At 37.9% G+C, this 15,402-nt stretch overlaps 1 protein-coding gene across 3 annotated transcripts in view; it reads right to left on the bottom strand.

The window, feature by feature from the left end:
- VWA8 (von Willebrand factor A domain containing 8) overlaps positions 1-15,402 on the bottom strand; it is a 194,830-nt gene that overhangs the window by 33,230 nt on the left and 146,198 nt on the right. For all 3 annotated transcript variants that reach the window (XM_042805822.1, XM_042805819.1, XM_042805821.1), the window contains exons 36-37: positions 15,233-15,314; positions 13,157-13,361 (exon numbers count right to left, since the gene is read on the bottom strand). In XM_042805822.1, the coding sequence (XP_042661756.1) occupies positions 13,157-13,361; positions 15,233-15,314 (287 nt within the window). The remainder of the gene's footprint in view (positions 1-13,156; positions 13,362-15,232; positions 15,315-15,402) is intronic.

Genomic DNA, 15,402 nt, shown 5'->3' with positions numbered 1-15,402 from the left:
CAAGGTCACAGCTGAAGTATTTACAGCTGTAGAGAATATTTATGTAAGAAGATTTTTGAAAAGAAAAAGCTAAGGTGCCCAGACAATAAGTATTTTCACAAGCACTTATTCTAGTATTAGTAATAATACTGCATTATTGGATGTTTCTCACTGTTGATCAGAAGAAAATAGGAAAAAGAATGCGTGCATTAAGATTTGAGGTAGTACACAATTCAGATAATTTCGGTGCTTAGTTTAATGTAAAGTAAGGAGGTGTGCAATACATTAACTATTTGCATGATTAGGCAGGCTTGGAAAGTAGACATATGTAGGCAGGACCTATGCGGGCAAGAACCCATTCTTCACTTACTTTTTTTATCATAAAGGAAAGAACCCTGCTAAGATGTAAATTAGAAAATATCCGCTCTTATCCTAACATGCCAGGGACATGGAGAGAAATAATGAATCTGCTGTTGCGCCTTTTCACTGATTTATTATATAATAAACAGGGCAGTTTATAGTCAATGAGGACTATGTGTTACTTTGCATACAATGCATCAAATTAGTGTTGAAAAATATGAAATACATTAATATAAAACTACTACAAATATGATAAAGCTACAATACCAATGTTTTCTTAAATAGCTTGCTTTCTTCATTAGCACTGGACACTGTCAAGACTGGGCATGTATCAGAAGGTCATTGCAGGAAAAAAAATCTAAACATCTTAGACTTTTGTCTTGTTCAGGTGATTTGGGAGATGTTAATTTCTTCATCAAAATCAGTGAAAAATCTTTTACCACAACCATACATTATTATGAAAGAAGATTGACTTTGGCTGTAACAAAACATGACTATTCTCAAGGTGAAAAAGGCATTAAATAATCCATCCCACAGTGGCACAAAGGATTAGGAAATGTATTCCATGGAATGCAGAATGTATTTTAGCAGATGTGTAAAAGACTGATTTTTCTCTGAAACAAAACCTTTGTTTTCTTTTACTCTCCCTAGGTCCTGTCAATAACCTCAAAACCTCAGCATTACCCTAGGCTGAATTTAACAGGTCACAAGAACATCTTTTCCTCCAACCCAGTCTTTATCGGAAGCATGAATATATGCATTATTTTCTCAAAGAGTATATAAAAGTTCCACATCAGGCAAATCAAAGGCTCATCTGCCTGGTTCATGATGGTTTTATATTCTACTGCAAAACTGATTCTACCAAAACGGAAATAAAACATTTTATAATCTACTTACACAAACTAGTGAAAGGCAAAAATAGGCAAAAAAAAAAAATATCTAACAGCTTCTATTACTTTTACTTGAACTGTGTCATGTACAGCTTTTTTCTGTGTGCTAAAATTTAATAGCACAATTACCATTCGTATTAACAGCACAAAATTTTCCACAGAAAGGAATATTCAGTATTAGATAAGACAATAATAATGTATGAGATACATTCTGTTTTTTCAATTGTATCCTGAAATAAAAATCCATTAGTTGCACTGCAGTATAAAACATTTAATAGGTTTTCTTCATTCATAATAGGTTGGCTTCATTTTGATTTTCTGTCTTGTCTGTAAAACTTTGCAAGAATTCAAAATGAACTAATGAAACTTCATTCATTATCTGACTTCCCTGAACATTTCTCTCTAAAAGCAGCTTTTAAAATTCACACAGGCATTAAACTTCTGTCTCAAATAGCAAAACTGTTCAAAGCAATATAGCTTTAATGGAATTTTAGAAAAGTGCGTCTGGGTGGGGAAAGAGGTGGAGATTCGGAGTGGAACACATAACAGGGGTTTCTGGCTTGAAAATGAATTTTTTTATACACCAGCTAAAAAACCCAAACCACTATATAAAATGAAGTCATTGCTGCTGTGGGTCTTCTTTTGAACTAAATGCTGTCACTCTAAGAACCAGCTCAGAAACTCTGCAGCAGTAGATGCATCAGAGTCTTTTGTCCACGAGTACGCACTCTGTGGCTTAAAATCTGTACAAACTAAGTGAAATAACAAGAGAATATCATACACTTGCTGCCATCTAATAGATCCTCTACTATGTTAAAACCTGTGTAAATTCCATTTTCCTCTGTCATTATTAAAAATTGCCTAATTAATTATTTTCAACTAAAAGATGTGAGGTCATCACCTTTTTAGTATGCTAATCCACTACAAAACATTATCAGAGCAGACAGACAATGTCTAGCCTGGTTATTTATCATGACTACTACACAGCTCCTAACACCAGTGAACTCAGAAAACACTGAATTTGATTTCTTCTGGAGTACTCTGAATAATCAACAGCTAGGAAGATGCAATAAGTGAACAAATTATGGCAATATGGAATAGTCTGCATAGAAAACCATAGGGACATTGCATGGTCAAAAGAAAGTTGACAAAAAAAAATCACACGTGGAAGGAGAAAAGCTTTATTTTTTATAGACCTAGGACCTTGTCAAATCTGTTCTTAAGAAGCAGAGACATAAGTTAATAAAGATCAACTACACTGTTTTCTAGAGGAAAGCCTCCTATATTTAGCACTACTCTATCAGATCAGATGATTTTAATTTTCACTATATTTATCCTTTCACTAATCAAGGAACAACTTTCATAAGGGTAGAATTACTAGTATGCATTTGTCTCGCTGGGACAGTAGGATTTCACTGCTGTCAGGAGCTCCAGCCTTTACATCAGCAATGTGCACTGCTGCAGACTTCTTGAGATCTAAAAGATGGCATGTTGAGGTTATTAAACTTTTTCCCACGAGAACTGTGGGCTCTCACAGGAAAGTCCGAGGAAGAAAGAGGAACTTTGTGCTGGATCAGCCTGCTCTAACACAAAGTTAAGGTTATTTCCACTCCTGCTCTTTGTCTGCTCTAATTAGACTGGAAGATCTTTAGGAATGGGAATGTATTTTAGACTTGTTTGTATGTCTGCTTCCACGTTTGCATGTGTGCTTCCAAAAAGGGCCTCATTTCAGCTGAGGGCATTTATATGAGAAAAAGTATCTGACAGAGAACCAATGATCTTTATCTGAGTTGCTTCACCCAGTGGAGACTTTTAGAGAGATGAATTTATCGAGCTCTGTGGGTTTGTGGATTTCTAGTCTTACGCTTACCCATACTTTGATGCTTTGCTTCAAGGAGGGGTATATGTCTGCTACTCCTCACTTTGTTAAAATGAATAATGCATTCCAGGAAAAAGTCACAGACCTAAACTGTATTTGGGGCTCACGGATCTCAGAACTGCAAATGTTATCAAACTATACCTCATAATCCACTTATTGACTAGATAACTACAACCTGCAGTATTTCAAGTTTTTCAGGATCCTGCACAGGACTGCAGAATGTCATCATATATTTATTCCAAGCGTACAAAAACTCTCCACTGCATATATTTTTCATAATTTATGGGGTTTGAACCGCCAGTATTTAAGAGATGAGCAAAACCACTGTTACTAGCTCACCCATGCCCTCACGTGGTCAGAAAAACTACTTGGTCTAAAGTAGAAAATAGAGAACCAGGAGTGGTGGTGGGCAGGACTAGCCACCCTTGTTATAAGGTCATGCTTTTATCTCAAATCAAGAACTGCAATTTTGCCCAGTTCAGTTTTAACATCAGGAGGAAAAGGCTGGAGTTTTGCTAAAATGTTATAAAGTAAAATGTCACTTTTATAAAAGGAAAAAAAAAATCATCAGTATAGATTGAAGTAGAACCTGAGCAGTAAATATAAACAAGTTGGGATCAGTGAAACTCCTGAATCAAGTATTCTTCAGATAAACATCCAACCTAAAAAATAAATTTGTATTAACCTAACTTTCAAGTACAAACTGCAGCTTCAGAAAATCAAAAGGAACAAAGGATGCATCCAGTAAAACCACAAATATTAATTCACCTAAAGGTTGAATAATTCATGTAGAGTTCTGCATGATTAGTTGAGAGAAATACAAATAGAATAAACAAGACTATTTAAGGAAGGGAGTAAGATGACCATCACCCAAAGATGGCAGAGAATCAAACAACTACAGATTTTCTGGTCTCAGCCCAAATAACGGAAAGAGGCTGTAAGGAACTGAAAGAATCAATGCCTCAAACATTCCTTGACACAGAAAGCATCAAGGACAAGTTGTGGCCTTTGTGATTAGTCTAAAGAATGCTGCCCAGGGAAGGATGGAGTGTATCGAAGGATGCATGGCTCCACTTCCTTGCTGATGTAGTGTTAAATTCCTTGTATGAGCCTCAAAAAAAAGACTGATAAGCTAAAGGCTGGACAATTACCCAAGGAGAAAAAAAATGAGGAAAGGTGGTAGGAGGGAACAAGACCACTTGTCTCTCATGGAAATGAGTTCCCAGAATACTTGCCTCTGTCTGGTATGTTAATCAGCTGGTAAGATGAAGGCAACAGAAAGCTTTGCTGCAGGTGCACCCACCACCCAAGATTTCCGAACCTCAGACAATGCTGGAACAAGGGGTGGTGACCGGACTCTTCTCCTTTCCTTTTCTTTCTTATGGATTTATCTTTGCTTATTATCCTTTTCCAAGTTTAAGTTGTTTCTACCACAAGTAAAGCAACTTAACTGGTTGTTTGGTGTCATTTCACCTTAATTTAACCCAAGGGGGATCACAGAACTTTTACGACTCCCTGGGCTCCCAGTCCAGGTTGTAACAGAGGCATAAAGGAAACTCTCTTCCACTTCTAAGAATCCATTTCCTTAAATCCGTAGATAATGCGTTGCACGTTGACCATGGGATTTAGATCCAGTCTGCAGACAGCTAAATGTAGGGATCTCCCAGGTAAGTCAGGCACCTGAGATGCCACTATTGGCAGTGGTGTCTGAAGAGCCATACAGTGTCTCCTTCAAGGTGAGCTCTTCAGGCTTTCTTGGTTACAGTAGAGCTCACAGGCTTGGCTCAGAAGTAGATACTGAAATGCATACAGGTCTGGAGCTGGACTCTACTCCTTCCTCCTTGCTGTTACTCTTCAATATTTCCAAGTACAGCAACCTGCCCGAGCTTCTTGCGTCTAAGTACATGCAAACATTGTTTAAAGCAATGAAACTGAACTGCTTTTGCCTGTAAAAACTAAGCATTATTTATTAAAGTACAATATACCTGCTGCTTTTTTTGATCTAATATAGTCTTGAAAAGAAGCAGGGTAAGGGGTGTAGTTGACCATGTCTACCCTTCTCTGGGAGGTAAATGTTTATCTCCTGATACTCCATCAAGGCTCATGGATGTCTGTGTGGTGTTTAGTGAGCATAGGTTTTGGTGAAAAATTTTAAGAAAGAAAAGGTGATCGAACAAACTAAGATTTTAATAAGACAGATTGATCAATGAACTCCCAAGAGTTGAACTTGAGGCATGTTTTCAAAGCTTTTAGCCATTATTAAACCAAGGCATGAGTGCTGTAAAGGAAAACATAGACATCCATTTTATATAAATGAGAGCGATCTTTTTGTTATTAATGTTTTATTTCCACAACTGTACAGGTGATTCCCAAGAACCTCTAGGGAAAGCACCTACATCATATGAAAACTCAAAGGCAGCTACACAACATTTATTTTGTTCTATAATAGCACTACAAGGGAATAAAAGGAACAAATCCAAGTCCTTCCAAAAAATCAATTGTAATTAATTTAGGACTAAAAGCACTACTACTCATCAGCCACCTTTCCATTGCCCTTGTTCTGGCTGTACAATGGAGAAGTCAAATTGCAAAGATTGTTAATAATTATGACACTCTTTTTTTTTTTTTTTTTCCTGTTTTCTTTTTTTTAAATTCCTCTGTAGATTTTACTAGACAATATTTTGTATACCATACCATCCTGCATTTCTGATCATCTCCATGTATATCACAATGATTGCTCTGAACCTCTCACTGTTGCAATTGGAGGCCAGTCTAACTGTGTTCACCCTCCTCCATTCTAAGAGATCAAAATGGGTCTGAGAAAAAGGAGGCTGTGAATACACCCATGGAAAGTTTCTAATTTTCTGAGTCCAGGTAGGTGCCTCAGCTATATTCTAGCTCTGTATCAGGCACACATGAGCTAAAATAACAGCTCGGGTGTAAAAGCCAGACAAGGAGCAGGACTTGTGCCAACAGGCCTGTTAACTGGCTGACTACAGACAAGGACCTGACAAAAGGAGAGAGAAGTATTGTTACATTCCTCATGCCTAAGTATATCTGTAACACAGGGATCCTAAATATTTTTCTTAAATTGTATTAAAATCTCTTCCTCTAAATCTTCTTCCAATTCCTGTTCATTATGAAATACAGTCCTTGAGGGACTGGGTACCTCCAAAGTTATGACAATCTCCTGAGGTATATCTAAATCAAGAGAGTCAACATCCAGGTATGACATCTGGGCAAAAACCTGAACTTTTGTGTGTGTGTGTATCAACATGTGTATGCATGTGTCCACATAGGTAAACATATATGTGTGTGAATATATATACACACATATATACACACACACACACAACTACATATGTACAACCCCCCCTTTTAATTTAAAATGACTGTGTTTCTTCTACAACGATTGTGTTTCTTCTACCTTCAGCAATAAATCTGACATTTTTGGCATTATGATTATTTTCAAAATTTACTCAAATTTTACTCCAGTTCAACACAGGCTTTACCTGAAATTTAGGTAGGATAGGAACATATTTTAAATATATTTCTAATGATGGACCTGGCATCCCATAATAGCTACATAGTGTTAGCCTTTGCCCTCATCAGATCTAAACGTTAACTGACAGACTGCAGAAGAAAGTCTGAATGTTGGGGACTACTACTGAGTGCTGCTGAACTCATCAAAATTTTGTTTTTGGCAAAAAGCTCTTGTATCATGTATGATTTGAGCAGTTACGACACATGAAAAAAACACCCTTAATTTTTTTAGCTATTGGTGATGAACACATATACATTGCTCTTTTACATTACTGACATGAACCATATGTTCATGTCTTCTAGCTATTCAAAGGACATAGAACAACTTATGTGTTCTGTTATCATTTTTGGGAGCTGCTGTAAGACTGTGAAGACAGCCATTTAAATCTGAGAAAAATATCTATGTATTGCATTTCTTGATTTTGCTGAATATGCCTATATTCAGCTAAGCATGTTTCAACCTCAAGCTATCTAGAGTTGACATTTGTTTTCTTAGGTGGCTGCACTGCATTTATATGCAATTTTTTGCCCAATTAAAGGTATGTTCATACTGACTGCAGCATTCAAGGACATTCAAGCTACTCAACTTGGCAACACAGGTACAAAGTATGTTTATATATCCCTACAGGCGTATACCACACTTATCCCACCTCTGACACTGCAGTGCAGCCATACAGCATGAACCTGAACAAGTGACCTGCCTTCCTTATGTCTCAGTTCCCTTGTCTGGAAAGCAATGTTGCAATAATTAGATATTTAAATGTTTAGGGGTGACTAAAGGGAAATGGGTATGGATTGATGAGGTAATTTTTTTTCACTTCTCCATTTAGCTAGTTACAATGATTCATGTTTTGTGGAAATATTAGATCAGTAAAATGTTAACTAGTCGCAGCAGAAACAAGAAGAACATGTCTCTAGTGCTACTGGGAAAAGGAATTGCAATTTAAGATAAAAGTATTAAATTTTGACAGAAAACTATTCTCTCAGTCAGTCCCCCTGGGCAGAAGATCTTGAATGAAATCTCTGAAAACCTCAATCTAAAGCCTTCCCTATTCTTGCATACCTTTAATTCACATCTCCTTTTAATGCCAAGGCCTGAGACATATCAAATATACATCCAAGTCATGCTGAGTTGTCCTCCTCTAAGACCTCTTCTAACAGAATGAATCTGGGCCAGTACCGAATGAATTTCTACACACTACTGCAGAAACGTCCCTAGTGCATTTGTTGTTTAAACCACCGGTGAGAAGCAAAGATTCTACTTCTCATTCATGTGTTTTTCTAGATTCATTCCACCATTTCAGTTTTGTGATGCTGTGAACTCTAACGTGACTTAACTGTTGAGTTGCCTTTTTGCTACAAAACAGACAGATCAGGTCAAGTCACCAAAGAAAAGCGGGGAAAGAAAAGGGAGAGAACACTTCCAGGCTGCTTCTTATCCTTGGAAGGGCCTGGTTTCATACTAAGGAGTTGTACAAATAAAGGTCTGGCCCCAGTAGGTGGACTATTACAGATAGATACTATGCGAATGGTCTTCAGTGACATGGGCTGTTGAAAAGTTTTGAGCTGTTGACCCAGTGGGTAGAAACACACCCTGAGCAGGTGTCAGTGTTTCTCTTACACACTTCCTTTGGAGTGACCCACCTACAAAAGAGTACATGATGTTTTAAGCTGAGTGTTGCCCATCAGCCTTGAGACTGCAGAGCTGGGACGATGGAGGTGTTTTATTATTCAGGTTCTACACAGCACATGCACTTGCTCATGGGTGAGTATAGGCCTGTCCTGGGTTGAGTGAGTGGTGGAGTTTTTTGGTGGCAGGGGAGGGGGCTATAGGGGCGGCCCCCTGTGAGAAGCTTCTCGAAGCTCCCCCAGCTCCACGTCAGCTCCACTTCTGTTTGGGAAATTGAGCCAATCGGCTGCGCCTCTGCGATAACGTATTTAAGAAGGGACATGGTGACGGGCAGTGGGACTGGTGAGGAGGAGTCGCTGCAGCTGCATGAACACCAAGGTCAGTGGAGGAACGGAGGAAGAAAGGAGGGGGGAGGTGTGCCGGAGCAGAGACCCCCCTGTATCCTGTGGGGAGACGGCAGGGCGGCCCCCCCTGCCACCCATGGAGGTCTACGGTGGAGCAGACATTGATTTACAGCCTGTTGTTCCTGCTCAGCTGATCATTCTGTGCCCGAAGAAGGCCGGGGTCTCATGGGAAAAGGCAGCCCCGCTGCTGTAATTCAGTGCTGGGAGGATTGCAGCGTGCGGGGGAGTCCCACACCGGAGAAGCTCGGGAAGGGCTGCAGCCGTGGGAGGGAATCCAGTCGGAGGAAGTTAGTGACCCATGACGGAGCAGTGTGGGGAACGCTGCGGCCCATGGGAGGAATTCAAGTCAGAGAAAGTTTGTGGAGGACTGTCTCCTGTGAGAGGGGGACCACGATGGAGCAGGGGGTAACAAGTTTTGGACACTCCCCTCACCAAAGATGAAGGAAGTGGCAGCACTGACTGCACCCCCCATTCCCTGCCCCTGCGCCACTGGGGGAGGAGGTAGAGATATCGGGAGCAGAGCTGAGCCCGGGAAGAAGGGAGGGGTGGGGGGAAGGTGTTCTCAAGATGTGGGAATGCTTCTCACTGTCCTACTCTGTTATGTGTTGTTAGTGTCTGTAATAAATGTATGTTCTTTTTTTTTCTTCCCCTAACGAGTCTGCCTTTTGCTCGTGATCATAAAAGGGGGATTTTCCCCCATCCCAGTCCTATCTTGAACCCCAAGCCTGGCTCTCTGTCCCTTCTCATTGCCGGAGGGGAAGGGAGAGAGAGGTGCTGCATTGTGGTTGGCTGTCAATCAGGCCTAAACCACGACAAGGCCTAATTTTACTACCTAAAGCAGAAGAAACTTCTGGTAGCAGAGATATCAATACCAAGTATTTTATCTATTTTTAAATATCCAGTATTATCAAGACTGGTGCGCACTCAACTTGCATTTGATGTATCTTTCCTCTGTTCAGTCTTACAGTATCTGATCTTGACATTATACTGGCTGAATCAGAATCATTTAAGAAACCCACCCGAGCTCTTATAACAGATATATTCTGAGTCAAACATTTCATATTTTTACGTTTCTGAGGGAAAAACCCACTATATAGAACACCCATGTAGAGTGGGCCTCTTGTAGGCCAAAGTGATGTAAGCAATAACCACCCTTGAAGCAGCAGTGTACTGTAGAACAGGCAGGCCTTGAGCTTTAAGATCTGGGATCCACCAGGAGATTGTTGAGCCTGTTTCAGGTTTACAGCAGAAAGATGGGAAAATGGAAAGAAGGCTCTCTTTTTTTTTTCTTGCTAACTCTTCACTTAGATGAAATTATGATTTCATATCCCACTGGGTACTTGAATGTTTATGAGGAAGGCTTGCTACACTGAAAATGAGAGACACGAGTCCATAGTCCATAATGCTCAATATTTTTTGGATTCCAAATAGAGTTCATAGCTTTAGAAAATCCAGTGTTTTGTTTAGATTTTGTATTTTAGGCACTCCAACTTAATCTTTTCAGAATATTGTAGTCATATTTTGAGTTTAAAACTTCAATAAATGAAGAAAATTTCTGACCTGCCCATATAAATGCAAAATTATGTAAACATAAACTATATTTCCAGAAACTATTTTTGTAGCCTCAAGACTTCAGCAGTTTGAACTCTGCTGAGTATATCAACAATACAAAACAAATGTTGACTCTTTTGAAGACTGCCACGATATTCTATCAAGGGAGCCTAATTACTGATTATAAGTGGAACAGATGTTTCTCTTCTTCTGTTTCATAGCTTCTGTACATCCAGCCTGCTTATGAGATCTAATGTGTTTGTGAAAGTCACAATGCAGACACAGAAGATGGTACCAATAGTTGCAACTGAAGCCTGGTTAAGGATTTGTTTCCTGTTCCTTGAATCTGTATTTATATTGAAAGCCCTCTAATTCTTTTTTTCTCTCAAAAGTTAAGAAGCTTCAGAGAGATTCTGTGTGTTTTTGCAGAACAGTGGTTCTCATCCACCTAGACAGGTCTTGTGCTGATCCAAGAACAATAATAAGCTTTGTTAAGCCTGTAGTAGCTTTGTGTGATGCATCAATGGCAGCTTTTAAGGAAGGGGAAAGTGGGGGCGGGTGAGGAATGAATTCTAGTGATATGTAGAACACTGACAATTTTCTTAAGTGAGCTTCTGCTACAAGGTGATTGGGAATGATAGGTTTAGTCAAGAAATCAGAGATGCTTCATTAAACTCCAAAATACTTAACATGAGCATGAAACCTTTTACAGAAGATGATTTTCATACACTTGAATTAACAGATCAACACATGGCTGCAAAATATCTCCAATTCTGTAAAAGCAGGTATCAGGAAATATTTAGATTCAGCTTTCTTATAAAAGTAATTGTCTCTAGAACGGGAAACACTGGAGTTCTTGCTATGCTTACCTTACACAGTGAATCTACATTAATATGTTTTCAAGCTAACAGGATCCTTTCATTTCCATAAATGAATGCCTTAATAAAGCACTGCTTTTACGTCTAGGACTGTTGAAACATTAAGTAGGAAAGGTGAAGGTCTTAATCTCCAAATAGCAAGGTATAGAGTTTACATAGCAACTATGTATCTACAAACTTATTGGAGACGTACATAAAATAAAATAAAGTATTTAACTTATTGCTTATTGATCTGTAATGACTTTGTAAACAACGTTTCTTAGGTCTCATTATCTTTCCATTTGAAGTGTGTAAAGTAGAGAAACAGAAGTTAGTGATAATCATGCAAGTCTGAAGATCACATAGGAGGCTTTGTCAGGACTCAAAATGGCATAGTCTTTGATTTGAGCTAAAAGGCTGAAAGAAACCTCTGACTTGAGCTAGGTACTCTGTATTGACAGAGGAAAGAAGAAAGATATTGTAAGAAGACTTTACCCTGGAATGTGCCTACTAATTAGAGAGGCATGTTGTCAGGAGAGAGAAGTCCTACAACAGAACTTGAAAACTGCTTTGTGACTGTGGGAAAACTTACTAATATTTTAAAAAAATGGTTGTTTGACATTATTATTTAAATGACTTAAAATTTTCTGATGATGTGTACTTTCCAAGCCAGTATTCTCTAATATTCAGTTGATTATGGCTGACAGTACCGTAATACTGTCAAATAAAATTATAACATAAAAAAAAAAAAAAAAAAGAAGGAAGAACAACTATTAAAACAAGCAAAACTTTAACTGTTCCTCCCGGCTCTCTTCATTTCTACTAGTCAACTTGATCAGTAGATGAAATTGGGCTGGTGTAAACCGACTATATCTGACCATAAGATGGTGCTAGTGCTACTGCATTGGTAATAAAAATGGCACCGGTAAAGCAACAAGCATCCACACAAACATACTACTGAGTAACAGTTTCTTTTTCTCATGACTTTTATGAAAGGCATTTGCTGAGGTCCAGAAACAAGAACATGTCAGTTCATGCATAAGTTTCTGTAATGGCAGAACATCTTGTAGAATGGGAGCTCAGCATGGGAAAAGAAAGTGAAAGAAGGGCTATGTTTTTGGCCTAATAAATCTCATTCACACTTGAGATACCTGGATACCTTGTAAACAAAAATATAGAGAGATGTAATTTAGAAAAGATTCATCCTGTTTTCCCATTCTAATGTACTGTGAAAGTGGTTACAGAAATTAATGAAAGAGAAATAATTGCAATGGTAGATAGAGGCAGAATCTTCCTAGTCAGAAGTGGAGAATTCCTCCTAAAGCACAATCTAGTTCTTTGAAGTGATACCTTCTCCAATTACTAACAGAAATTAAAGATGCAATTGAACAGTCATGAATTTTCCCTCTGTGTTTCAATGGTGATCATACTTATTAGCCAGTACATTAACACCCGTGTATACATACATACATACATGCACACACAGAGAATACATGTATATGCTGTATATTTTCAACATCTACCTAAACATTCCACATGAGAATGCGGCTGTATGGAGACCCTTTTAACTCTGCTCATCTGGGAGAATTTTCAAAATCAGCCAAGGGCATTGCTGTGAACTCAAAGCATCTTCTACCTAGGTTTCAAATTTCTTTTCTAAAGTATAAACACAGTAATTTTTTCCAAGTATTTGAACTCTGGAAAAGTATATGCTTTCCTTAAAAATTAATTTCATTATTCTACATTTTGAAAGTTGCAGTTAAAAATCAGCAGGAGATAAAGAATTGATTTGCATTTAAATGTACTGGAATTTGGCAAAAATACAAACACTGCAAGACAAAGAGTCTGTCAGTAACCATAATTACAGGGGTCACAAATAAGCTTTTAAATTAAACCACTGTGTGTTTTTTTCCAGTGAAGACGTCTATTCAATTTTTCTTGCAGGCATATTTCTACTTCACGGTGTTTTTCAACACAGCTCTCATCAACCCCTCTCCCGGCAGAAAACTCATTTGCAACTCATTTTGTTAAATGTTTTTCACTTCAGCTTTGTGAACTCCTACCTGCACAGGACGACCGTCTCCTTGGCCGATCATGTTCCTCCAGTCCTGCAGCGACCGCTGGAGGCTGTCCAGCCCGGTCTCCCACAGCCTCACACCGCCTCCCATGTCCACAGTCACCAAACCTACTTTGCCCAGCGGTGCCAACAGGGCATCGGCATCCGAGATCTTAGAGAGCCAAGATGTATAGGGAGAGAGAGACTGGGATCTGAAAAACAAGAACGAATGCAATTTTTCTTGAAGCTGCAATTAAAAAGAGGATGAGTATTTCTGTAGTTAAGGTGACAATTACATGAAATTACGCCCTTATTCCATGACACACTGCAGACCCACTATCTTATCTGAAACATTCCATCTACTGAAACTGGATATGGCCAACAGATACTTGTCAGTATAAAAAGCAGTACAAAAGACCATGCTGAAAGAGAATGTGTTGCCTAACACACTGCTATATCTAATCTATCTGAAAATAGTCAGTCTGTACAAAAAAACTATGAAGAATATGAAAAATTTAAAAATGTGTTATAGAAAAACATAAAACTACAAAAGAAACAAGGGAGAACATGACCTGGGCACTGAGGAAAATCCCTTTCCATCAACTTAAAGTAACACCTTTCTCCAGTGCTTTAATAAAAAATGAAGATTTAAACACTCAATTATGCACAGAGAATCTTAGCACTGTTTTAAACAGTCAACTTGCAGACAAAAATTTACTGTTGAAACAGAGGGACTAATAGCTACATATTTTGAAGAAAAATTTAGATAAATTAGGAAAGATTCTTTGCATTTTTTCAGTACTGTTAATGACATGCATAATGACTTGGCTACTTGCACTAATACTACAAGTAACAATCTTCAAAAATAAAAGAAGCAGTAACACATATAACACCGTGACTGAAACTGCCTTGTACTAATACAACTGAAGAAGAGTTATCTTAGCATCTGTCCAGACTAACCATGCCAGAAGGAGGAAAGGTTGTTAAGATTTTAGCACAGAACTATTCATAGGTATGAAAAGTCACTTTATTTATCAGTTCTTAATGGAGTACGTTTTTAAATCTGGACTTCTGCTCGGATTTGTCATAAATATCTTGGGAGGTGAAGTGCCATAATGTTGAAGTTTGGCTTTGAAATTTTTGTAATTTCTTATAAGATCCCAGTGTAAAATAAAGTGTGAATCCCTACTATTTCTGTATTAATGCCTTACATTGTTGAATGACTGTGTAGGATATAGTCCAATGGATCAATTATAAAACAGTGAACAGTCCAAAATTCTCTAGGAAATCAAAATTCCACAGAATTTTAATAAAGCAGAATTAATTTAAATGAGAATCAAATAATATTTTCAAAACCACCATCAAATGGGTAGAATTAAAAGTATGAAATTCATCATGTGTGGGTTCCATACACGTGCATGCAGAGCATACACATCATGAAAAGTTGAGAGACTGTTATATGAAACAAAAATCTTTATTATTATTGCAATGGAAAATGACAATTTTGTAACCAAAATATATGTTTATATCATAAAACTTTTGCAAATAATGTCTACAATGGTGAGAGATAGATGTTAAAACCGAACAGAAGCCACATAATCTGGCTATTTTAATGTATCATACAAGGTACTTGTGTATCATGCAAGATACTTGTGAGGGAATGTATACTTTCCAATGGAAGAACCAAAAACACAGAGAAGCTCAAGCTATTTTCAACGTGAACTTGTTAGACTTAAAGATAGAGAAAAAGGAAAAGAAAATACAGATAGCAAAACAAAATGAAAGGGGTTAGAGGATAAAGTGGGTGAAGAGGGGAAAAGAACAAAGGGAACGAAAATCAGAAGATAAAGCTACCTTTCACATTTACTAATTAATATCTACATTTTCTTTGTTATCATCTAGTAAACAGATAGAAATATTGACAAAAATATGCTGCAACGGTTGCAGAATTTCACATGAGAGGTATGAATTATTTTTACTTTCCACATTAGAAGAAATATTTGCTTATTCTGAAGTAATAACACTAAATTCTCTTTGCTCTTCCTGTAAGACAGAAGCTGCTTTAATCAATAAAATCAGTTACCTAGGAATAGCAATGTATTTGATTTTCTTTGAATTAAGATCTGTTACTTCCAAGTATCCAGCAGATTGTGGAGGAGTGACATCTGAAAATAAACAAACACGTTATTTTCCTGCTGCATGATTAACTGGTTATTGCATTTGCATTCAGCAGATTAAAATTAAACATTTCAT

This window comes from Tyto alba, unplaced genomic scaffold (assembly GCF_018691265.1).
Source record: "Tyto alba isolate M040663 unplaced genomic scaffold, T.alba_DEE_v4.0 Super-Scaffold_45, whole genome shotgun sequence".
Classification (NCBI taxonomy): Eukaryota; Metazoa; Chordata; class Aves; order Strigiformes; family Tytonidae; genus Tyto; species Tyto alba.
This window is presented reverse-complemented; position numbering and strand designations above follow the sequence as displayed.